We start from the raw sequence: 25,467 nt of genomic DNA on the forward strand, positions 1-25,467 counted from the left end.
TTAACTTCCGGCTGTGATCTCGCCTTTGCAAAATTCAGGTGAATGGATTTTAGATAACATTGACTCTCGATTTTTTTCATTCCGCGCGAGAACCAACTAAAAAGCCTGAAAAAATTTATGATGGCTTTTCAGTGGTTTTTGACAAGCCAAACTGGCTTGTGCCTTGTTATGCCTCTGTTGTCTCATCTGGGGTTCATCACCGCACGCAGAGGCAGCCGTCTGCTAAGCCTGGCTTCAAGTACGAGGTCCCTCCCAGGTGGCAGCGGCCAAGCAATGGGGCGGCTCCTGCTGTAGCATCCACTAGCCTGCCAGGCAACGGTACTGAGGAGCCTGTGTCAAGGGCACCCCTGCGCATGCCTCGGACAGCCTCTAACGGCTTGACCTTGCCGTCTGCGGCTGTACCCATTCCCCCTCCTCCTGTGTCCCCACCACACGTGCCCCCGCCACCCCCCAAGTTGCCCACGCCACCGGCAACGCCACCTGGTAAGCTTGAGGGCATTGAGCTCGTTGGTTTTGTCTGTCAGCATAGAGTTAGTACAGACTCTACAAGAAAAGCTCCCCATAGAGCCCATGCATTAGAATTTCCGATCATAAGGGCGCCGTAATTATAGAAAGTGAGCTCATGTGAAGTAGAGTTGTATGTGTCAACAGAAAGTGCGAACGATGCACTGTGACTCAAAACTCAGTCAGAAAACGCACAATCGGCCATGATCTCGAACTCAACTGGATATGGTGGCACCATCTAGCAAAAGTGCCGGCAAATGCATCTTCTTGCCCTGCGAGTCCGGCACACGGTAAATTGCCTAAATAGCCTTGAATCTTTCCTAAAAATCTTTTAAATGAAAATGAACACTTCCCGCATGTTTTCAATTCATGAAAATGCCTGTGTTTGATTTATATTGCCAGTATTACTAACATTAAATAGTGCCAATTTTAACCAATCTGTAAATAACTGCAAAGCAGCAATAATGACAACGGTAGGGTAATGGCGGTGTTCTTGTGGTCGGCGCCCTTTCGGCCCAGCTTTTCCTCTATAATCTATACTCACTCTGTATGTCAGCTTGTGCGAAGCTTCCTCTTATGACTACTGATATGTACACATGCATTTCTCGAATTGCAACATTTTACAAGATAGTCATAGCGAGCAAATCTTTCTACATTGTATACTTACCACTTCGAGTGGCTTCCTTGAGCCTTTTCTTAAATTACAGCTGCTACTTGGTCTTGGTGAAAGCAGTGGCTGCAGTATTTATTAGGGGTGTGCGAATATTCGAAATTTCGAATATTTTTCGAATAGTGTTTGCTATTCGATTCGATTCGCACTGAAATTTTACTATTCGAACTTCCCAAAGACAAATGCAGTCAACGTCCGGTTGAAAGTGACCCCTTCAGATTTTCAATATGCTTCACCTCATTACACTCTCGTATTGCGGCAAAGCTGCCTTTCACGTTCCGTTTCGGTCGAACTTAGCCAAGAGACAAAGTCCGGTTGAAAGTGGTCCCTAGATTTTCAATATGCTTCACCTCATCACACCCCCGTATTGCGGCAAAGCTGCCTTTCAAGCTCCGTTACGGTCGAACTTTGGCAAGAGAGAGTCAACGTTTGATTAGAAGTGGTCCCTAGATTTTCAATATGCTTCACCTCCTCACACCCCCGTATTGCGGCAAAGCTGCCTTTCAAGCTCCGTTACGGTCGAACTTAGCCAAGAGAGAGTCAACGTCCGTTTGGAAGTGGCCCCTAGATTTTCAATATGCTTCACCTCATCACACCCCCGTATTGCGGCAAAGCTGCCTTTCAAGCGCCGCTACGGTCGCAAATGTATTAAGAAAACGCTGGTTCCAATATGGAGATGAAAGATGTGGCAGAGTTGGGGGCTCAATTAATGCTGTTTTGGACCTGAAATTTGGGCAGGAAGTCCAAAAAATCGGACGCCGAAGCTTTTTAGCATCCAAAATTTCAGATGTTCTTATATATCGACGTCTACGAGGCAGATTTGGAACTCCGGACTTGAAGGGAGTACACCCTTGTCCGCCACATCAGTTGGCCTTCCACAGAAGTTGAAAGAGGAGGAGAGGCTGAGGAAATGGCATCTCTGCCTATCACGTGTAAAGTGTTGTCGGCAATACTTTGGTTGCACCAAATCATGTACATAAATACCATTTGGCCTCTACATTGTGTCATTCTTGATAAAGACAACTATGAAATATGACCCCACCAGCGCTTCATCAACCTAGTGAAAAGAAACACTTTCATGTTGCTATCTCACAATAACATACCTAGGGATTCTCTGCAACTTTTTCTGTAATTTCACTTCGAATTATTCGAAAAATGTGAGAAATATTTGAAAATCATTCGAAATTATTCGATTCGATTCGCACTCAATCTTTATTATTCGAATTTGCTTCGCACCCAAAATTTTGCTACTCGCACAGCTCTAGTATTTATCAGTGCTTTCTACCTTCGCTCTTTTTTTCCAGCTCCGAAGACTTGCCGTGAGCTGGTGGAGGACTACGCACGAAGCCGTGGCTTTGAAGTGTCGTTTAGTGCACTGAGCAGCCGCAGCTCGAAGAAGGGACCTCTGGTGTGGCTGGCAACGCTGAAAATGGATGTGCAGTCCTTCAACTCGTACCCAGACGAGAAAGAATCGCGGGAAGAGGCTGAAGAGGAGGCTGCACGGAAGGCCGTCTTCGTTCTTGGCCTTAACGACAGTGAGCTTGTCACGACATTCACTGCTTTTGTAGCTGCTTTCTTGTCTGTGACTACTAGCCTAAAGGTGTTCCTTGTACTGCTTTTGGAGGTGTGCTCTGATGATAGCAAGAGGTTTGTTTCGTCTTTTAACTCTCTAGGGGGCTAAAATACATTCTTTGTCAAGAAGAGCTGAAACTTGTTCACTTTTATTTTTGCTTATCGAAACTATATCTGTGAAAACTACGTCTAACGAAAGTATGCTGGAACTTGAAACTGTAAGTAGTGGGGGAAAAAAAAGAGATGGTGGAGTTTTGAGATAAGCATAATCATAAAAATAAATACCGCCAGCTTCAGATGGACTGCACAGAGCCCTCATCAAACAGCATCAGTAATATTCGCGGCAGTTTCTTGTGCCTCGGCTCCAGAAACATCACCATTTGTGTGCAACATCTTCGTTGGCATTGTGCCAAGAATGTGTGTTTGGCACTGAGTCGCCCTTTCCCAATACAATTCGAAGCTCACCATTTCAGCAGTTCATAACCAGTTACAGACAGTAAAAGCTCACATTACTGATTTCTGCAACTTGATGCAGAATACTAAATGAAGATTTTTCACTTCAAATATTGACACTTAAGTCACTTGCATGGTGGGATTTTGTTACTTCTCTGAGACCCTGTAAGTGAACTTTTCTATTTGCCTGAGACGGAAACAATGAGCACTCATGACAGATGAACTGCTGGATCAGCTTCTAAGCCTTGCTTGAAGCTCCTCAAGCGTGTTGCAGGGAGAGCTAATAATTTAACCTTAACCTTAAAAAGCACACATAGGAGACACGAATAAGGAGACAGTGTTTGTTCATGTTGTCCAAATTTCTTTATACTTAAGCTTTAACTAATGCTTAAGCTTAAAACTTGTGAGTCTGTTCAGCTGGAATATTTGTGCACTGCTTTGTCCCCCCCTCCCCCTTCAGAGATTGGTACTCTGCAAGTACATTGTGCCTTGAGGCTACCGTTTACCCAAGTGCAAGGTCTAATGCCTTGTAACGAAGTTCGTCACGTGCTGAAATGTTTCTGATAAATGTGGCTCCTTCTAGATAAGCAGTTATGAGAAGTGAAGCTTATCACAGTGCTGCCATGTGGTGCAGACACGTGTGAGGCGTCAATTTATTATGCACTCAAGTCTTCTAAGAATGTAATCAGAGGTATAGTTATGAACATTGGGCACATGCAGAAATCCTGACCATCTGCCAAGGTTGAGTCAGCTGCATTTGAATGTGAGCAGGTCGTCAGACAGGGAATGCTTGCAACACAGTACACTGTCCTAAAAAGGCTGTCCACACCTCATTGCATGGTAGTGCAAGTGCAGAAGCGGCAAATATATATATATATTTTTAATATTAATGTTACGTTATGTCTGGCGCTTATTCAAGCAAGATTAAGCAGAAATGTTGTATGATCCTGCCTCGAGTCTTGGCAATGACTACGTAATCCCTTTGATGAAGTACAGTCTGTGTTAATAATAGCCTCCCGTTCTTGCAGGACAGTCGTCTTCAAACAGTGCTTCTTGGGACACTTCAATTCCATGTTATTTTCTGCTACTGGTAGTTTCACTGTTTAATGGAAAGCATACTCTCAGTGCTTGTGCTTTTTTTTTTCTTTTTTCGTTTGAGCTATTATTAGATGAGGGGGAGCAGCTGTTTTGGATTAGTGCCCAGAAAGAAACGTCGATTTGCGTGTGCAGCTGTGTGCACTGCGGGCAGGCATTGCTCCACATTACGTTGCATGAACCATGTCTTATCGTTGCAGCAATTGCATACTGCAAGTATTATGCAATACTTGTTGCGTTTGCTGTGTTAATTTCAACTCGCTTTACCTCTCTTTTGCAGATTTGCAGAGCCAGCTGCCACAGACCAGTGTATCGACACCTAAGCAAGTCGAAAACTTTGTCAATCGAATTAAAGAGGTTAGCATTAGTCATTGATGTTTATTGCAGCTGCTGTAGAAGATTCTAGCGGGCCCTGCTAGTCATGGGGAATTCGTTGTCAGCAATTTGATCATACTTTGGAAACTAGTAAACAGTTCTAGGCATTGCACAGTATAAGTCAATCTTCCAGTGCACTTAACTACACAAGAGCTGCTGAAGTATTTAACAAAAAATTTACATTAATGTAACTATTAATTAACATTAATGTTGCTAAAGTTTAATGTGAACAAATAGACATTTATACAAGAAACTTGGGGCAAAGTTGAAAATAGTTAAATTTGGAGAAAATTCTTCCGTTCATTTGTGTGTGCATGTATACATGGATTTGCAGATCGCCTACAGAGGACACTGTTATTATGGTGGCTGCTGTCAATTCATTTCTGCATGGACGATTTGGGCTAGAACGCTTGAAACTAAAAGAACCATTGAGTAAATCTAAACTTGTTAGGCTGTGGCAAGAAATCTTAAACATGCAGCATGCCCCAGCATGTGTACTCCATACACTTTGCATGCCATGGACAGAAATGTTTTCACTGGAGGCACTATTTGCTGCACCATGTCAACTGATTTGCTGTTAAGAAACGTAGGTCCCACTTGGTTTCCTGTTTTTGACACTTGAAGGGACTGTCTACTGCTTGGAAAAATTTTTCTGATTGTGGTGAAAATGAGAAGATCGTTCGTCACATCGGCGGCAACAAGCATGCTTTTGCCCCATAGAAAAGGAATTATATTTTTAATTTGATGTTGAAAATCGTGAAAGAATGACCGCTGGCGTCGCCCAACAGCGATGTGGTCAATCTACTGGTAGGACAAGAAATCCTCGCAGGTAGACCCATTTTGCTTAAAAACAAACATGTATAACTTGAAATTGTATTTTGCGCACCTGAGGCAGCTTTTGCTTGCGTCAGAGAGTAATTTTTTGCTTTTTTTTTTCCTCACGCATCCAAAAAGGCGCCCGGTGGCGCAGCTTGCGGCGACGTATTCGATCTCGTCTGCTTCAACTCATGCGCTATGCCATGCGGCCCTCCACGCTGATCGTACTGTGCCACTGTATTGTTGTTAGGATGTCTCACATGTGCTGCGCTGTAGAGGCATGCATTTATGGTCTCTTTTTGATGAATTAACTTGGCTTGGATTGTGGCAGCAGTGCTAAAATAAACACATAGACTGCAGAAGCCTTCAGATTTTCAAGACTCGTCTCGTGTATGTAATTAATTTTGTGAGGAGCGACATTCACCACGATTAAGTTAGACAAAAAATTGCAAGTATTTGTCTTGTAACAATATATGCCTTCTTTTAATTTGAAGATTCAAATTGACAAAAAAGGTTTTTTTCTTCTTGTGTTATAGGCTGATAAGGCGCGTGACAGTAGGTTTCCTAGGGCGACAGGCTTGATGCTGTTATTAGACACGCAAAGCCACCCATAGCACATAGAAAACTTATCACAGCAAAAGCAACAGTACTCCATTAGCCCAACTCTCCTTTTAAGGTATATCTGTAGTGGCTGAAAAATGCCGATGCAAATAGCTGTGCATGTTGAAGCCATCATTCGCTAATATATGTAGCTATTATAGTACAAATGTTGGCAAAAGTCATAAGTGTTGAACGCATTCATTTAGGTGGTTTGTCTTTGTTGACTTTGGAACTTGTGTTTTCTGTTCACAGTTAGTGTCGCAGAAGAGCAACGGCCTTTGGAACACAGTCGTGCCACAGATATACCAGGAGCAGTATCGGGAGTCTGTACCAAAGGACTGGCTAGAGCTTGTCAAGGATTCAGGAGTTGTATTCGTGACCGAGTAAGTAGAGGCAATATTTCTTTGGCCTTGATATTTGTCTTTCGTGCTGGTTGGATTTAACCATACAGGGCATTTGTTCCCTAAGCACAGTAGAGCCATAAAGCTTGCCTAAACATGTGCAACGTCATGAAATCTGTGATACAAGACATCCTTGGGAATCAGTTTATTTTTCCCTCGCACATTGTGCATCACATTTAGGCAAAGCTGGCCAATTCAGTGCGTTTTACTTTAAAATATAGCTCTAGATTTGTCGTAGTCTGCTTGCTCGGAGTTTCTTTAGTTATTGATTGCATGGTTTTGATGTGTAGACCCATACAACGAATATTTAAGTTCTTGTGATGGCTGAAAGTACTAAATACTCAGTGTTGCATTTTTTCCTATTTGATCCAGGTGGGAGGAGAACCGCTGCATTCTCTATCCTCAGACCAGCTCAAAGAAAAATTCCCAGGTGCATTATTTTGCATTATGCTATGCATGGTAGAGCTTTTTTCTGCAATGCACTTGAAAGTGGGCTGCCATTCTGAATGTCAGAGAAGGTCACATTGTCGTCAACCATTAATTTGGACACTCATAGTGCTGGTCATTTCACAGCTTTAATTAAACATTATTATCTTTGGACAGTTCTGTGGAACTGCCACTGTACTGTATAAGGACGACCAAATTTTGGACACTTTACAGTGTGCTTTTCAATAAATTGGACTTCACTTGCTTCATGGTAATTCGAATTTTTTTTTTTTTTTCGTTGCGTTGCTGGCACATCCCTGAAACAAACTAGCAGAGCCTAATTGATTATGTAGTCTCTGACCAACCAAGTTGTGTAGTGTGTGCCACTGGACAAGCCAAGCCAAACTACTGATTTGGCTGCACTTGTGGCTTGTTGTACGAATTCCAAATTTTTAATGTTTGTTTCTTTTCATGTAAGTGAATATTTACCACTCGGGATCATTGAGCAGCGTAAAACAGCAGCACCTTTAGTTTCCGATAAGGGCAGCGATGTGCTAAAGACGTGGTCTACCTCTGTACTCTGCAAAGGGCCTTTTCTTTGACCTTCTTGTTCTGTTACTGGGATATTCCTAACAGGGGCGTAGCCAGAAATTTTTTTCGGGGGGGGGGGGGGGGATTCAACCATACTTTATGTATGTTCATGTGTGTGTTTGTACGTGCACGTGTATATATATGCAAGCAAAACTAAAAAATTTCGGGGGGCTTTGAACCCCCCCCCCAAACCCCCTTGGCTACACCCCTGATTCTTAACGACTGTGCTCTTGTTTTCTCAGAACACTTCTGTTTTGAAGGACCCTTGCCGAAGAGTTGGCTACCTGGGCCGTTTGCCTTTGCCCACATATTATCTGGATAGTTGATGAGGGTGTTAATGCATGAGCAAGCAAAAGATGCATAATATTCTCTTTGGTCTTTCCAGACTAAGCCCAGTCAGAAGTCTGTGACCGTGACACCCAACCAGAAGTCAGCGACCGATGTTGTCAAGATGGTCGACGTTCCTGACAAGTTGCCCCTACCCGAGGGCAACCATTGGGACGTGTTTGTCACGTTCGCCGCAAGCACGACACACGTATACGTCCGCTTGCTGGATGTTGCTGTAAGTTTTTTTACCTTGCGTGCGCACGCATTTGTAAGCCTGCATGCAGTGTAATTTGTTAATGCTGCAGTAGTACACAGTTGTCTTTGGTTACGCAGTTGAGGCTGAAATTTGAGGCTGCAAAAAAAGGGCAACTTATTGAGGGGGCCTGTTTTCATTAGACACAACGGTATGAGGCAACATCGGCTGCCTCTCATTTCCACAGAAAAGAAGTAAAAACCAACACCGGCCACAAAACTGGTCTACAATGGAACAGTAAAAAAATAAAATGGCGCTGTCACAACCCAGCAATGCTGATAGTAGAGCTGGTGATGCAAGTTGTTGAGTTCATCAGCCCATGGTTGCAAGACTGCTGTAGCTTTCCTGTGAACGATTAGTGTATCGGGCAGAGGTTGAAATCTTGTAACTTTTTTTTTAACCTATATTCCAATTCAGGGTGGCTGTCATCTACGTGTCTCACGAGCTAGGTGCCTCGGCAGGCTCTATTCGTATTCATCGAATTGAAAGCACTTCAAGATGCGCAGTCTTGATTTGGCTACTACAGTCAACTGCCAATTTTTCGGACACCCGATTTTCCGGACATGCTTGAAAATTCGGACGCTTTCGCGGCACCGTCACCGGCCCCATAGACGTCAATGTATTAGAACGTCCAAAATTTTGGACGCTGAAGCTATTCCGCGCCCGCGGACTTTCTGCCCAAATTGCAGGTCCGAAAGGCATTAACTGAAGCCCGCACCTCTGCCGCGTCTATCATCTCGTAGGTTCGAACCAGCGCTTTCGCGAGTCGATCTGTTCAAGACAGCAGCAGAGTCCGGAAGTCAGCTTTGCCGCAATGCCGAAGCGTTATGGGGTGAAGCAGACCAGAAATTCAAAGGGGCCGCTCTCGCGGCGATGTTGCGCATAAGCAGCGGAAATGCACGGAGGCGTGATGGCGGCAGCTGGCAAACGCGCCAGTACGGCTTAATCACTGACATCCCTTACGATAAGCATCTTCAGTTAACTGCTCGGTAGTGCACGTGGCCTAGTGCAGTTGCATGCGTACTGCATGCATTTAAGGGGGGACGTGGGTCCTAAAATTTTTTCTTTACTTTTGGGTCAATATGAACCAAACTTCACTGTCTTGACCAGTTTTTTATGCTGATTTCAAATTTGTAATTAGTTTTTTAATAGCTGCACTAGTTCAAAAGATCTCGAGGTTCGAAAAAATAATTAGTGCCTGCTTCTTACGGGGCTTTTAAGCAATTTCGACCTACTAAAACCAATATGCAAGTGCATGGGCCCAATGCCCAGATCATGCTGTAGGGGGTGATGCTATTTTTATTCACTTGAGAGCACTGTGAAGGTCAGAAAACAGATGAACACTCACTGGTGGTTATTTTTTCTGATTCACTCTCATTAGTACCTTTAATTAAAATTTGTAAAATGGTGCTAGAGTAATGCAAATAGCATCACCCCCCAGATCGTTTCAATACAAGTAAAATGATACCAAATTTGTGATTTTTACTTAGCAACAACATAGAAAAAAACCCCGTAAGGCTGAGTGCGTTGAGCAAAAATATCAAACTGAGAAAAACGCATTTGAAGTTTCAGACAACTGTAACTTTTGTGGAAGTGCAGCCACAGCACTAGTGGTTATATCATTTGATAGGTTTCTTCTTCACAAGAACCGCCATACCAAATATGTGACCATGACCTGCCACTGTACTGGCAAAATCTTCTTATAAAGCCACATAGTGCACCCAGTACCAGAGTCATAAACTCCACCTTTAGCAATTCATAGGCCTGTACCAATTCCTTGCAAGCTAAAGAAATACAAAAGTTGTCTATGAATGTGGCTTTGCAACAGGCAAATAAAATAGACAGAGAGATTAAGTCTAAAAAGACCGTGGGTTATTTATTAAACCAAAAATCAGTTATTATTGTCCAGCAATAGCACTTGGCTCAACAGCAGGCAAGGGCTGTACTCGGGGTCCCCTGCTGGTCTGTGTCATTTTTAAAGTCTGTGCTTGGTGTCACTACTGTATAAGTGCTCCTTTTGCAACTTCCAATGTCAGTTTTTAACCTTCTCAAGGCTGTGGAGCACAAATCAATTTCCCAAAGTGTAACACGGCGCCTCTGCCATTCCGGTGTTGCTCTGTCAGGTCGTGGTTGAAGCGACTACCGTTGCACCCTTGTCGACAGTATTGGTGGCCCTAATTTAATGCATTTCACTTCAAATGACATTAATTATCTTAGCACTACTATCACCAGCTACCTTCTACGAGAAACGCTTCTCGCGCGAGTCGCACCTATGATAATGAAGCACAGGCTTTGAAAGCAGCCTATACCCACTGCCTTGAAAAAGATCACTGCTTGAGCCGAAGTCGGAACGAAGCACAAGCCCAAAGAACGTTTTTATCACGGATAAGTCCACGCGGATAAATTCTGTGCTATTTTCCTTGACGCCGTTCACCAACATCCAGCGGCTTGAACTTCCGCTGCTTCGTTGCGCTGCTGCGATGCCCAGCACTACTCCCGTCGCCGTATTTCCCGCGCACTCGGCAGTCCCGCATGGTATGCCATACGAATGCGGTTTCCAATGCCACTGAAGCGTTGCCTAATGATCCGATGGCTGCAGCTCGACCACGGGGAACCGGGCGGTTCTCGTAGACTCGAAACTCCGGTAGCGACAAGTAGTTTCGGCATCGCGCCCTCGTACGCTTGGCGCGTCTTCTTTACACAAGAATCTCCGGATGTGCCAGCACAAAATAAGATAACTGTGTGTCGGCGGGCCGCACGAACGCGAGCGTAAGCAGAGGAAGATGACACTTGTAATAACACACGAGCACACGACACCGGCAACACGGCAGCCGTGAGCGCAGAACAAAAATACAAAAACAAAATGGCCGCCTCGGGTTGCGCCAGCCAATGGGAGGCGCGAGAGAAGGGGCTCGCCTCGCGCGCGCGCGCTCTGGCCAATGAGCGTTCTACAACCACCCTTCGGAAAAGCGCCGATAGCGGCCGTTCTGTTGCGGCGACACCATTTTGAAACGCCGCAAAATGTACACAAAGAAAACAGCTTCAAAACAAGCCAAAGATGGCGGCGATCAGCCAGCTGCTGCGCACGCGGCGCGCGCGGGAAGTTTGAACAAATTTTGCCTCTTGAGATGCATTTTGTGGCTCCCGTGGCGTCTTAAAAATAAGTTTTAACCCATTTCCCGGGCGAAATCGGCGATAATATTTTGAGGGCAGCTGCTTAGGGGTGCAAACATGCCTAAAATGCGTTTTTCTCAAAACTGATTTTCTGGCCATTTTTTACTATTCTAAGACCCGCGTCCCCCCTTAAGGGGGGACGCGGCTTTCGTATCGCGAAAAATGGCAACAAGATCGATTTTCTGAAAATCAAATTTTCAGTTTTTGGAACCCTTTTTCTATCTGATTCCAAAATATCTACACTGAAAACCACCCAGAAGTGCTTCGAAAAATTTGTTTTGCCCTCCGAGGTGGCGAAAATTATTGTGGAAATCGCAAAAAAACAGCGATTTTCAAAAAATTGTAGCTCCGCGATGGCGCGACCGCGAACCAACTTCTTGGGCTTGTCGGAAAGGGCATTTCTCCGTGTTCAAATTCCCCGCTTCAGCGGGCTCCTCCATTCAGAAAGAAGCGCACAAAAAGCAAACACTTGGGAGTCGTTCCGAGGCCTGCGATTGGCCGCGTCCGCCATGTTGCCCCAGCTCGCCTCGCCATTGGTCCGATGCTCGGTCCGGGAGATCGTCGTCTGCTGGTTGCGCGTTGCAAGTTCACGGCTGTCGAGAATCGCGCTACACGTTCAATTGTTCTGGGTTCACGGCTCGACGATCACTTAGAATATAATTACGCGTTAGTTTGGAGCTGCATGAGGAAGTTTGATCTGATTACGATGGTGCGCCGCGCTCCTAGCGAACATCGCAAACGTGCGTCTCGGACCGACTCTCTAGCGTTGACTTCAGCGTCGGATTCGCGGTTAGATGTTTTGATTTCTGCTTATCAGCACTTCTGACATCGTGACGAAGGCCATCGCGGGACAACTCTTTGTACTCACGACCACGCATTACGCACTTCGAAGCAACGGGCACCACGGCCTGCGCACCTACTGCTCGGAGTCGTCACTAGGCCTAACTCCGCTCACAGCGCCGTTTAGCGAGACGAACGTCGAACCTTGCGGGCAAGAACAACGCGCTAGCGTACCCTCGGCTATGTGCTTCTTCGCTTGCTATGTGCTTCTTCGCAAGCGAAGAAGCACATCGCTCGCCGGAACTTCGGAACCGCGGATGGGCATTTTACGCATCGGCAGTGAACTCCACAGCCAAGCTCGTCAGACCCCACGGCCACGAACTGCTTGGAGCAGCGGTAACAATTTCGTGCGTTGGCGCCCAAAAATGCGAGACCAAGTATACTGCGCGCAGATTTTTCGTCATCGTAGCTTCGCATTCGCGTATCGTCACCGAACGCCGCCACCAAGCCTATCACGATCCGGCTCCACGGACCCGGCGGCCGAGCACTTCGCGGTCAGAGTGCTGTCAATAAGCACTAGTGATGTAATTTAGACGTGCTTGGAGCCGTGCTTGGTATCGCCGCAGGCATTTATAAATGTTCTGAAACAATGAGAGCCTCGTAGACTAGCGTTGCCGCGGTCGGCCGAATGATAATACGTTTCATACGCGAGAGTGGCAAAAGAACGTGCATGAAGCAGGGGGACGAATTTTTATCTGCCCGACTCGCGTCATTGAATAAACTGCTCAAAAATCCCTGTGCCACTAACGTCTTGGCCATAACTGTTTGTTATTTGGAACAAAGGCATCGGCTATCATGGTGTGAGCCATTTTCTGTCACAACAAACCTATCTCTCTTTATAAAAATTATTCAGTGATTAATTGTAATCAATAAGCAAGACTTAATTATGCTAATGACAGCATAAATACAAGATATGTGTAATTATTTCAGTATATGGCCTTATTAGATTGCAATATCTTCTTCTCTGTCATGTCTATCACACCACTCCTTCATACAGAGAACTTGGTTTGAAATCTATACTGGTTTTTTGTAGATCAAAAAAAGAAGGACGTTATGAAAAAAGAACAAAGGCACACTGGAGAAAGGCCACATGTCCAAGAAGTGAAACGTCATAAAAAAAAAGCCAAAGATCACAATCTTTAAGTGTTTTTTTGGCATGTTGCTCAGCTTGTGGAGCAGATATCTTGGCAACTACTGCACAGATTTTGATTCCGTTTTTTTTTCTTTTAGTCCTTGAAGTCTTGTTGTCAGGATGACATTATTCTTTACCTTTCTTAGGGCCTAGTTTTTTTTGTATGTGATAATTAGTGCATGAGAAGTTCTGATGCAATACATGAAGCTGATGGGGATGTTATCTGTAAAAAAACTAAAAGGAATAGACAATTTTTAATAATGTCATCCTGTGTAGTGTTCTTTTGAGTAAAGATCAAAACCACTTGGACCTTCCTGGCATGTTTTGTTACAATGCTAGGCTTTTCACCAGCAGAGTATGTCATCAGATTATGTAACATAGTGTAATTTGAAAACTACTTGAGATACCGCAATGAAACTTCATATATAGCTATTCAAGACGCTCTTCAGTGCACGTGCCAAATTTCATTACTCTAGGTCAACAAACAAAAAAGTTTTTTCGATCGCCACCTCCCCGCTTAATAGGCGAGAACCCAAATGCACCGCGCCGCCATTCCTGCTGCCTCTTTGTGCGAGACCGCTAAGTGCGCCGCATAGATGCGTTGCCTTCACGGACCAAGCCAGCTCGCCATTGCCGCGCCCGTGTGCGGTCAGGAACTAAGTGCGCATCGCGAACCCTTTCATGGTAAATGCGTGCGTACGATACAGCAACGGTAAAGTGACGACGTCAGCTTAGTTGGCAATGTGCTGCACACAACTAGAAACGATCGGTTTGACATGGCAACAAATGCTGCGTATCGGCGGCGATTCGGCGATGCGTGTGCGCATCGTTTACTTCCGTACACGCATCGGGGAAAGCTGGACGAGTCGTCCGCTTTTCCGCCACAGTCTTTGTGTTCCGTGTCATTGTTTACAAACGCTTCATGCGAGATGGCCGTAATCTATTCCGTGCTTTGCTGTTATCAGCGGCGCTCATCACGAGATGCAAAAGTGGCGGTTGGCACGTACGTAGTTAAGCGGGGTTCGCGGCAGGTACTGAGTGTATTTGCGAGAGCCTGGGCGCTCACCAAAATGCCTGATAATTGTACTGGGAGGCATTAAAGCTATTTCGGACGTGACTGCGACGATTTGACCGCTTGAGCGAAATAAAAAAGCATGAATTTGTTTTTTCGGACTGCCCGATTTTTCGGATGATTTCGCGGTCCCTAGGGAGTACGAAAAATCGGACGTTGACTGTATCCGTACGTCAAGCTGGCACCGGATAAAGCTTGTCCGAAACAAGAACTTGAGCGTGAAATTTGTCTTTTTCTTCTTCTGTAGCGTCGTATAGGTGCCACAGTCGCCATTTGCTGGCCCCATGGTGCCAGCACATGGTGAACCAGAACACAACCAGAAGTAGAGACCAATACGTTCAATGAAAAAGTGAAGAATGTTTTTGTCTCGTTTGGCACAAGGTGATCTAGTTGAACTTTCTGATCTAGCTGCTTTCTCCCTAATTAATCTGTGCCTTGCCTGTGACATTTGCAATCTCCTGCCTAACAAAAAGGCATGGCCTTCGTACGTAACTCATGTGCTGTAAGTGCATTGTTCATGCGGGCTTTTCGAGTCTTAACACCTAGAGCGAACTAGAAATCGCTCCATGTAATTATCAGAAGCAAATCTCAAGGGTTATGCTTTTGCGTGCTGCATGCGGTAGAAGCAATGGCAGAAGCCAGAAGCGCACTGTGGCCGCCATGTTTTGGTCATCATAGGTGAATTTCACCATTCCGAAAATTCTCTGATATATCGCAAAGAATCTCTTTTTCCCTTTCGTCCGAAATGATGGCCAAAAATTCCCCGAAAAAGGGAAAGTTCCTCGCACGGAACATCACTGAGTAAGACAAACGCTGCTAACGCAGAAGTGTACACAAACCTGACGATGATAGCACCGCGCAATGGCAAAACTAAAACTCTGAATTCGGGCCAAAAATTCTTGGGATCCGCATATATGTAGTATGGGGCAAAAATTTTGAATCATAATATCAAGAAAAAAAAACAGAAAAACTCTGGACTATACACGGGTTTCTACGGTACTCCAAAGCACTTTGGTCAGTTAAGCAGCAGAAGCATGATAACCCTTACCTGCCTTGTCTTTTAAAGGACCAATATGATAAACTTGCTGAAGAGATGGACGAGTTTTACGCTGAAAACTCACTGCCCGTCTCCGAAGCTGAAGTAATGGGGCTGTATGCTACAAATGTTGAAGACAATTGGATGCGAGTACAAGTACTTGAAGTACAAGATGGAAAGGTAAGCAAGCATTTCATCTTTTCTCTCTCTCTGTGTGTGTGTGTGTGTGTGTGTGTGTGTGTGTGTGTGTGTGTGTGTGTGTGTGTGTGTGTAAGCACTTGGTAGGGGTGGTTGGAAGATTGCACATTGCTAAGCTCTGGCTGTGTTACAGGCAAGTGTGACATGTCATCTTGACTGAAGCACCATGTTAATAACAGTAAACATAGGGCATGTTCGAAGAAGAGAAAAACAAGGGACGGCGCGTGGCACGGGAATCTTGGTTTCTTTTGCTGGAATAAACGGCAGCGTTGGGACGCACTGCTCTATCTCTTCAGGCATATTGTCCTTGAAACCCGGTTCATCTTAGAACGAAGTCTCCGGATTTTACATACCAGCTGTATTTGACAACTCTGTGTCGATTAAGTGGCACAGGAAGCCATGCACAGATAACCACTAATCTCGCCTAAATGCACCGCTTGCATCATTGTAACAAGTTGCATTTCAACTGCTGACTAAGAGCTTGCATATTTCAAAATGCATGCATATTTATTAGGACGCTTACAGTTTAGTTTCATGGACCTCTGCATTCTACGAAGCTATGTGTCAGTTGTGCAACTAATGATTTATTTTTACATTAAGGTTCTTGTATGTCGTATACCATTGAAACCTCGTTAAAGTACAGTCAAGGGATTATTGAATCTCATTATCATTGTTGTGAGATTGTATCCTATTACTGAGCATGGCACTGATTTGTCGAATTGGTTGAGCTTTATAACTACATGTCAATGTATTCCACGCTAGTGGGATGACAAAAGATCTATTGAATATTGTAAAGTATAGTTGAACATAATAACTCCTTAGACTACATGACACTTGCACAGGTTTTGTTCCGAAACAGTCAAGCACTGGCATGGCTCTGTGGTAGAACACCTGCTTGCCACGCAGAAGGCCTGGGTTTGATTCCGAATCGGACCCATAATTTTTATTTGTGTCCATCGCGGCGATTTTTCGCACACAGACAACTCCGATTTTTCACTGCCAACCAATGACGCCAGGGGTGTAGCCAAGGGACCCCACCCCCCCCCACCCCGAAATTTTTCAATTTTGCATGCGTATATATACATGAACACATACAAACACATGCACGAACACACATAAAGTATGGTTGAATCCCCCCTCAAAAAAAATTTCTGGCTCTGCCCCTGAATGACGCCGATGCCAACACTGGAATTTCTGTGAAACGAGTTCTTTAACGCTGTCATGTTAAAAGATCTTTGAAAAAAAATTGAGATCAGGACTGGGAATGGGGATCGGTTGCTCTTGCTTATGGGGGTGCCTTCATATATTAGAAGGTTCTTCTTTTTACACGAGCATGCGCGTAGCAAGATGAGGCCTTGATATAGCATCCCTGTGCTGAACTACTTGAGTGTCAGGGCAACAAGTGTGCAGTGTTTCGTATTGTAAATGGAGAGGCACAGTGTAAAGTTTTGAGAATATGTCGCTTTGGTGTTCTTTCCAGGCTGACTGCTTTTTCCTTGACCATGGCGATGTTGACTATGTGCCAGTCGATAAGCTCCAAAAGTTGGATCCTAGGTTTTTAAAGGTTCCACTGCAGGTTGGTATCTGGAATTTCAATTAAAGCTTATGCTTTATAAGTGGTTGTTACCATATTTGTTTGTATGGAGATGGAGCATGTTGACGGAGCGCAGCACAACACATGCTAGCGAATAGTCACGCTGTCATGATGGCAAAGAATGGGACAGCAAAAGCATCAACAAGTGATATATAAATTTCTGGGTATGGGCCTGGTTTTGGTGGGCCAGTGCACAACCTTTTTGGGCTCGGAATATGCCAGGGCTAGAGAAGACATGTGCAGTGCTCTAGTGTCCATGCCTCAGCATATTGTTCAGTTGTTTTGAGCTGTAGCACCACAAAGATTTCTATTTTTTCTACTTTTTCTTTTGTTGTTGTTAGGGATGCTTGGGACTAGCCCAAGAAGTGTTCTTGGAGAACAACAAAAATCTCCATATTTGCAAATATTTGTGTGGCTGACTGTTTATGTGAACGGTTGTGGCCCTTTCAGGTTGTGCGTTGCCAGTTGAATCAGTTGGCTGATGTTGCTGAAGACGACCTTGTTGGGACGAAACTGTTGGAAGAACTTCTCGTCGGCAAGTGTCTAATTGCCGAAATTACTGCCAGGTGACAGTCTGCTTTTCCTTCTTTCATCTGCTTAGCTTGTTGTTGCTTGTTGCAATGAGCTAGCATGGCACTAATGAATGAAATGGACTGTTTTCACTGGTGCAGTCTTATTAACAAGACTGAAGCACGTTTGATACATTAGGTCAACAGTTTGGGGGTTGTAGCTCATGTTTGCACTATGAATGATTTAAATACCCGATGCTGAATTCAGTGTGACCTGTGACAAAAATCCCTTTCATAAATCTTAATTCGAGCCAGTTTAAGAGGGGACTTAAAAATTTTTGAAAAATTTCTTGATTGATCTTGATGAGACTTCTGGAGTTTATGTATATTTCTGTGCTGATTTCAAATATGCGATTATTTTTCTGCTGTAAAGTGTAGTTTCTAAAATACAAAATATTTCATGTGTTTTTTGGCGAGCAAGCTTTTTCGAAACAGAGAGTTAAAAAGTAAGTCAAAATATCACAATAATCTGGAATCAGAACTGTGTGCAGTGCAACAAAAACGGATAAACACATTAGAACAAAACTTATGGTATGTTGAACATTTGCGAGTGAAATCCGAGCTTGAAATCGACTTATTCATGGATGTTCAATATGCCATAGCTTTTGTTCAAATGGGTTTTAGAGTATCCATTTTTGTTGCATTGCAAACAGTTCGGATTCCAGATTATTGTGATTTGCTGATTTACCTTGTAACTCCGTCAGTTTAGAAAAATTCTTGCTCCCCGAAAGGCATATGAATTAAATATTTTGTATTTTTAAAAACTTCCCATTATAATATAAAAAGAATTTCATATTTGAAATCAACACAAATATATGTAAACTCGCCAAGTTTCACCAAAAATTAAGAAAAAAAAAATTTTAAGGTTCCTACTTAAAGGGGTCATGAACCACTTTTCCAAGTAATGATCTAATGACCTTAATATCGGAGTTTACTGCTTCCCGAATCAATTGCCGCAAAATTTCTCGAATCCGTCAAGAATCAGCGAAGTTACGCAGGTTTGGTGCACGCTTCAGCGCTTTCTCTCTTTTCTCGTGCTGACGAGCGCACTGGAAGCTAGACAGGGAGGGATGACACGGGGGTAAGAAGTTACGTCAGCGCGCGTCATGAGACGCGATCGCTCTCCCGCTGTGATTCGCATGCGTGAGTGCGGCTACCATGTAAAGTTAGCAGACTGAGGAGTGCGGCGCGGGCAAGTGGCGGCACCCCGTGGCAAGAAGCGCATCTCATCTGGCTATCGGATGTCTCCGCGACGTCAACGTGCAGACCCCCCGCCCACCGACGAGAGTGAGAACCGGCCTCTGTTTGAAAAGAGGGCGCATGAGGAAACGGCAACTTCGCGCTCCGCTTGTGGCCTTTACGCGGTGCGCACGACTGTAATATTTTGCAGAGCAGTTCATAGCCGTGTCAGCTTTCCGCAGGTTGTGTTTTTTCAACAAGCCCAAGGGGTGCTTCATGACCCCTTTAAGTTGACCTTTAATGTTTTCAAAATATTTGAACCCAGTCGATGGTAAGGCACCGTTCAATACCTCTCCGCAGATGTACGTGAAGGTCCTTTGGATGTACTAAGGGTTCACTTGCTATAGCTGTTTCTAGTGACAGTTTATTACTGTAGCCACCTGCGTGTTATTAGTGTCGTGCGCTATGGTCAAGGGAGCCCCCATGTGGTCAAAATTAATCCAGTTTGCCCCACCATGGTGTGCCTCATAATCATATCTTGGTTTTGCCACATGAAAACCCCATAATTTAATGAATCTAAGTAAACTGTCAGTGACATATTGTTCATGCTGTTTCTATGGGTCACCGTTGGTGCCTGGTAAACACGATGTGAGAAAAAAAAGTTTGAATTATTGGCTGTAAACACTGCACAAATAAAGTGTTACCTGTCTGTGTTAGGTGTACGCTAGGCCTCTAATAAATCTCTAATAAAGGGGTTGAACTCCTTTATTAGAGGCACTGATGTAACAGACATCCGGGTATAAGAGAGACCAGTGTGCCTACATGGAAGTAGGGGTTGAGAACGTGGTAACCTGCCTATAAGAGACACCTTGTTTAAGGGACAAGAACTGTCCCTCAGTGTGTGCCTTTTTAAAGGGGTTCAGCTGTAATTGATAATTGCTTTTAAAAACAAAAATATCCCAGTACAGTGAAACCTCGGTAATACGATCACAGCTCATACGAATTTCGGGGTGATACGAATTTTTCGTCGGTCCCGGCCAAGGCCCATTGGCCTGCAATGTAATGGAGTAGGATTGTTGCGAACCGATTTTCACCCAGCGACGTTTGATACGAACGTACGCTACCGCCGAAGTACGAAGAGGTGCTGTCTGTGCTGTTGCGGAAGACGCGCCAAGCATGTGCGAGCGCGGGAACGCAAGTGTGGGCATGCGCGCCGCACCGCCAAGTCGTAAGAATCAAGGTGTAAGAAAAGAAAAACACTTTTCTTTCGGTCGGAATAAACCTTCAGACGCGTCACGGCCTCCGAGATCGTGTGCGCGAATCTTTGAGGCTCTTATGTGCCTCCGTTTGCCTTCGCGTGTAGATTACAGAGGACATTAGCGCCATGCTTTTCTTTTTCTAACGTGTTGACGCAAGCTGCTGTCCTTGTACTGTGTTTACAAGTGCCTGCCTCGTGCGTCAGACAACCTGTGAAAGGTGGACGATGACCGAAAGAAGGCGAGGACGGTCTTGGCGAAGGAGTCAGGCATCACGTCAACATGCGCGACTGTTTAGGTTGCACTTGTGCGGGCACAGCCGTATCTCCCAAAAAACATCCCCAACGCCTCCGCGATAACAAAATCATAGCACACACAAGACCGTGGTTCTGTAATTTTGTGGCCTTGAACCATCGCATCAAAGCGCTTCTTTTGTTACTTTCGCTGCGGTACTCCGGTGTCATGCAAAAAGGCGTACTAAAATTTGGAAGGGGCTACTGCTGTCGCGGATCACAACGCACCTGGTTCATTAATTAAATACGCGCGTACGGGCCGTATATTTACGAGTGCTGGTATGATTGCAGACATCTAAAAACTTAACTGACAATCATTCAGGGTTCTTCCTGACGTTCCTGCGGCCCTGAAAAACAATAAACGAAAATATACGGCAGCTTTCTTTTGTCGCATGCTAATTTTTCATGCTTTCTGGTGATACAAATTTCGGATGATACGAATATTTTTGGTTGTCCCGTGAGATTCGTATCACCGAGGTTTCACTGTATTTTGATGCAGGTGGCATTGTTTGATGGTAGCGATCCCGCCATTGCACGAAAAAGGCTTTGAAACTGGCTTTAATATATTTGCCATGAAAGTAAAGTTAGCTGCAAACTTAAGGTAGAATGCATTCGTATATGCATTCATATATGAGACTCGCCCTTGGCACAGCAGGGGTCAGTGTGCAATTGTTAAGGTAGGTCAGCAGCCAAATATATTCAATAATTTTTTGGGGGGGGAAAGCAAAGGCAGTCACTATGTGTCGCTAGCTAGGACACATAGTATAGTAGAGATGATAATAGTTAAAGTATTGAGGGAGCCTTTCTTAGTTCCTTTCTAGTTTTGTTTTTCCACGAGCCTGCTCTTTGAAACCTAAGTGAATGTTATAGTGATTGCCATTGATGTTGCCATTGGTGTTTCATGTGAGGTCTGCGCAGTCATGCTGTGGTGTTTTGCCTGCCAACAGGGAACCTGAAGTGATTGCAACCTTCTACGATACGACAACTGCCGAGGATGTGAATCTCAATGCCCTGTTGCTGAAGCGTCTTCAGACTCCGACGCTGCCAGGGCCTGAACAAATCACGCGTGTGCGGCTCAGTCACATCGACCTGGAAGGAAATCTCTACGTGCAGCTGCAGGGGTCCGGACTGAGCTACGTGAATCAGTTCATGGGAGTTGTTGGCAGCCACATAAAAGTGAGTGCTGCATGAAAGGAGGAAGCCGATTGACAAGAGACCATTTGTGCTGCTGTATGTTTGTACGTGCACAGCAGATGTACAACGTTTACTTTGGTTTCCATGGTGATCCACTCGATATCAGAACGGTTGAGCTGGTTTGGCATGAAGTCTCAAGCTTCAGATTTCTTTGCTCCATTTCCTATTCATTATGTACAGGTTGAGGATTTCAGCTATGCCGCTGTTTGGTTCTGTTAGATCAAGTGCTGTTCCAATCAATGCAGAAGCAATTCTTCAGATGACCTCATTGGCGAGCATTGCTTGGGCACTTCATTCTAATGTGTACAGAGTGACACTGGCTATCGTATGGCTGTCTGACATATTAAATCTGTCTACCCCTCAGTTTTAGCAGATCAGCAGCATCGTGGTGGATTATTACGTTATATGCATTGTTCGCATGGGGTTTGGCTCGGTGGCGTTCACCAGTCCCAGTGTTGCTGAAATTAAACTAGCATAGGTCTTGGGGTTATCCTTTGATCGATGAGAACTTTGGGTAGCGAAAGCATTAGTTTCAAACTACACTATGAAAATGTACCATGCCTGTATCATGCCTCAGTCTTGTGTGGTACATGACCTGAGCGTATTTTGGTCACTCTTTGCTAGAGCTGTGCGAATAGCAAAATTTTGGGTGCGAAGCGTATTCGAATATTGAAGTGTGAGTGCGAATCGAATCGAATATTTTTTTAATATTTCTCGAATACTTCGAAGCGAAATTGCAGAAAAAAAAAGTTGGAGAGGATTCATAAGCATATTCTTATGAGATAGCAACATGAAAGTGTTTCTTTTCGCTAGGTTGATGAAGCACTGGCGGGGTGGTGTTTCATAGTTGTCTTATCAAGAATGAGGCAATGTAGAGGCTGAATTCTATTTACAGTGAAACCTCGGTGATACGATCGCGGCTCATACGAATTTTGGGGTGATACGAATATTTCTTTGGCCCCGGCCAAGGCCCATTGGCCTTCAATGTAATGGAGTATGGTTGTTTTGAACAGATTTGCACCCCGCGACGTTTGATACGAACGTAAGGTACCACGCAGGTAGGAAGAGGTGCTGTCCGCGCTGTCGCGGAAGACACGCCAATCAGTTGGGGGCGCAGAAACGGAAGCGCGGGCATGCTCGCCGCGCCGCCAATTGGTCAGAATGACAGTGCAAAAAAAAATATTTTCTCACACAGTGATCAGAATAAACCTTCAGTGACGCGTCGTAGCCTCCAAGGTCGTATGCGCGAATCTTGGAGGCCCTAATGCACCTCCATGTGCCTTAGATTACACGCCATGTCCTCCATGCAAACAATGTCCTCGTGCATCAGACACCCTATGAAAGGTGGACGAGGACCGAAAGAAAACAAGGACAGTATTGGCGAAGGAGCTAGGCCTCACAACGGCAAGATGCACGACTGTTGGGGACGCAATTTTTCGGGCACGGCCGTAAATCTCTCGAAAAACATCACCAACATCACCGCGATAAGAAAATAATAACGTAGGACCGCTGTTGTGAAATTTTCTGGCCTTCATCAACCGCATCAAAGTGCTCCTTAAGTCACTTTCACCGCAGTACTTGAGTGTCATGCGGAAAAGCATACCAAGATTTGGAAGGGGCCATTAGCTGTCGCGGGTCACAGATGCATTGCAGATCGGGCGAGTTGGTCATCCACGAACGCACCTGGTTCAATAATTACACACGCACGCACGGGCCGTATATTTACGAGTGCAGGTATGATTGTTGACGTCTAAAAACTTCACTGGCAATCATTCGGAGCTGTTCGTGACTTGGCTGCGGTCGTGAAAAAAAATAAATGGAAATGTATGCCAGCTTTAGTCAAGAGTTCGACGAAAGTTCGTCTCTTCACTTTTGTCGTACGCCAGCTTTCTTTTGTTGCATAATAATTTTTCATACTTTCCGGTGATACGAATTTCGGATGATATGAATATTTTTGGTGATCCCGCGAGATTCGTATCACCGAGGTTTTACTATCACATGGTACTGTCACATGGTTTGGTGCAACCAAAGTGTTGCCGACAACACTTTACACGTGATAGGCAAAGATGCCATTTCCTCAGCCTCTCCTCTTCTTTCAACTTCTGTGGTAGCTCAACTGATGTGGCGGACAAGGGTGTGCTCCCTTCAAGTCCGGAGTTCCAAATCTGCCTCGTAGACGTCGATATATAAGGACATCTGAAATTTTGGATGCTAAAAAACTTCGGCGTCCGATTTTTTGGAATTCCTGCCCAAATTTCACTCCCAAAACAACATTAATTGAGCCCCCAACTCTGCCACATCTTTCATCTCCATGTTGGAACCAGCGTTTTTTTTTTGAGTTAATACATTTGCGACCGTAGCAGAGCTTGAAAGACAGCTTTGCCGCAATACGAGGGTGTGATGAGGCGAAGCATATTGAAATTCTAGGGACCACTTCCAATCGGACGTTGACTGTGTCTTAGCAAAGTTCGAATAGGTCGAGTAGTAAAATTTCAGTGCGAATCGAATCGAATAGCAAACTCTATTAAAAAAATATTCGAATTTTCGAATATTCACACACCCCTACTCTTTGCTTAACAATTTTGGTACGTACCACTACTGTTTCACTTGGATGGTAAACACAAATTGGTATTGTGCCCTACTATTAAGCATGTGTTTACCAGATGTTTTACATTCAACATGAGCACAATATAGGTTGAGTATTCTTGTAGCCACCAAGTAGGATGTTGTCCACACTGAGATGACACATAGTATAGTAGGGATGACATGAGCAAGTCTTTTTAGTGGTAAGATCATAAAGATGTTGCAGTTCTCTGATATCATTGCCTCTGAAACCAGATGGCTCACAAGGACCTCTCATTTTCTGTTGACATGCAGCAAAATAACCACCAGCCTGCAGCGACGCTTTGCGAGTCAAAGCTGTACGCCTGCAGGCAGGAGCACACAGCTATTTTCTGCCGAGCGCTTCTCCTCTCTGCTACACGCACAAAGGGTGACAAGGTAAGTAGCACATCTGACGATGACATTTCACGAAGCTGAATCCAATACTCACTGCCGCAGCGTAACCGTTACGGTGCTGCGCTGCTTGAGCTCAAGGGCACGGGTTCGGTTCCCGGCCTTGGCGGGCCGCATTTCGATGGTGGCAAAAATGCTGTGGTACTTAAATTTAACTGTGCATAGAAGAAACCCAAACAGTCAAAATTCATCTGGAATTCCCCCCACTCGAGGCATGCCTCATAATTGTATTGTGGTTTTGCCACATAAAACCCCAGAATTTAAATTTTGGGGGTCAATTCTATCCTGTTCAGAAAAGTTTGCATTAGTTGGTGTTGGAGCTGTCTGTATAGCAGGGCTTATGGAGCATTCAATTTGACATTCATAACTTGGTGAACATGGAAAGCACTTGTGCTACTGTGGCACTACAGCCGATGGAACTTTTTTTTTGGCGAAGTGCCTGTTGTAGATGTTCATGAATGAGTAATTGTACCATGTGCAACTTCCTTCGTATAGATCGTGGGTTCTCAAACTGTGTTCCGCGAGCGGCCGAAATGAATGCAACCCGCTCCTGTTTCACCCCCATTAACAACTACTGTATATTGCCGACTATAAGTCGACTCCGATTATAAGTTGACCCCCCAACTTGCAACCCCTTCTAGGGAAAAAAAGAGTTGACTCCGAACACAACCTCATGCTGCGGCCATAGCTCACCAATAAGCTTTTCAGAAGAGGGAGTGATGCAAAGAAACATTTATTTGCCCGTGAAACATTGCTTACGACTCGTCGTCGCTTGAGAGAAGAACGCAGTCACGGTCATTGCCATTGTGTGAGCCACTGCTGCTGCTCACCG

At 44.7% G+C, this 25,467-nt stretch overlaps 1 protein-coding gene across 2 annotated transcripts in view; it reads left to right on the forward strand.

Annotated features, from left to right (window-relative positions):
• LOC119383393 (tudor domain-containing protein 7) overlaps window positions 1-25,467 on the forward strand; it is a 71,060-nt gene that overhangs the window by 5,599 nt on the left and 39,994 nt on the right. For both annotated transcript variants that reach the window (XM_049412494.1, XM_049412495.1), the window contains exons 6-16: window positions 210-483; window positions 2,479-2,709; window positions 4,575-4,651; window positions 6,338-6,468; window positions 6,859-6,916; window positions 7,889-8,065; window positions 15,368-15,517; window positions 17,016-17,111; window positions 17,580-17,695; window positions 21,374-21,602; window positions 24,498-24,620. In XM_049412494.1, the coding sequence (XP_049268451.1) occupies window positions 210-483; window positions 2,479-2,709; window positions 4,575-4,651; window positions 6,338-6,468; window positions 6,859-6,916; window positions 7,889-8,065; window positions 15,368-15,517; window positions 17,016-17,111; window positions 17,580-17,695; window positions 21,374-21,602; window positions 24,498-24,620 (1,662 nt within the window). The remainder of the gene's footprint in view (window positions 1-209; window positions 484-2,478; window positions 2,710-4,574; window positions 4,652-6,337; window positions 6,469-6,858; window positions 6,917-7,888; window positions 8,066-15,367; window positions 15,518-17,015; window positions 17,112-17,579; window positions 17,696-21,373; window positions 21,603-24,497; window positions 24,621-25,467) is intronic.

The sequence above is a fragment of the Rhipicephalus sanguineus genome, chromosome 2 (genome assembly GCF_013339695.2).
Source record: "Rhipicephalus sanguineus isolate Rsan-2018 chromosome 2, BIME_Rsan_1.4, whole genome shotgun sequence".
Taxonomy (NCBI): domain Eukaryota; kingdom Metazoa; phylum Arthropoda; class Arachnida; order Ixodida; family Ixodidae; genus Rhipicephalus; species Rhipicephalus sanguineus.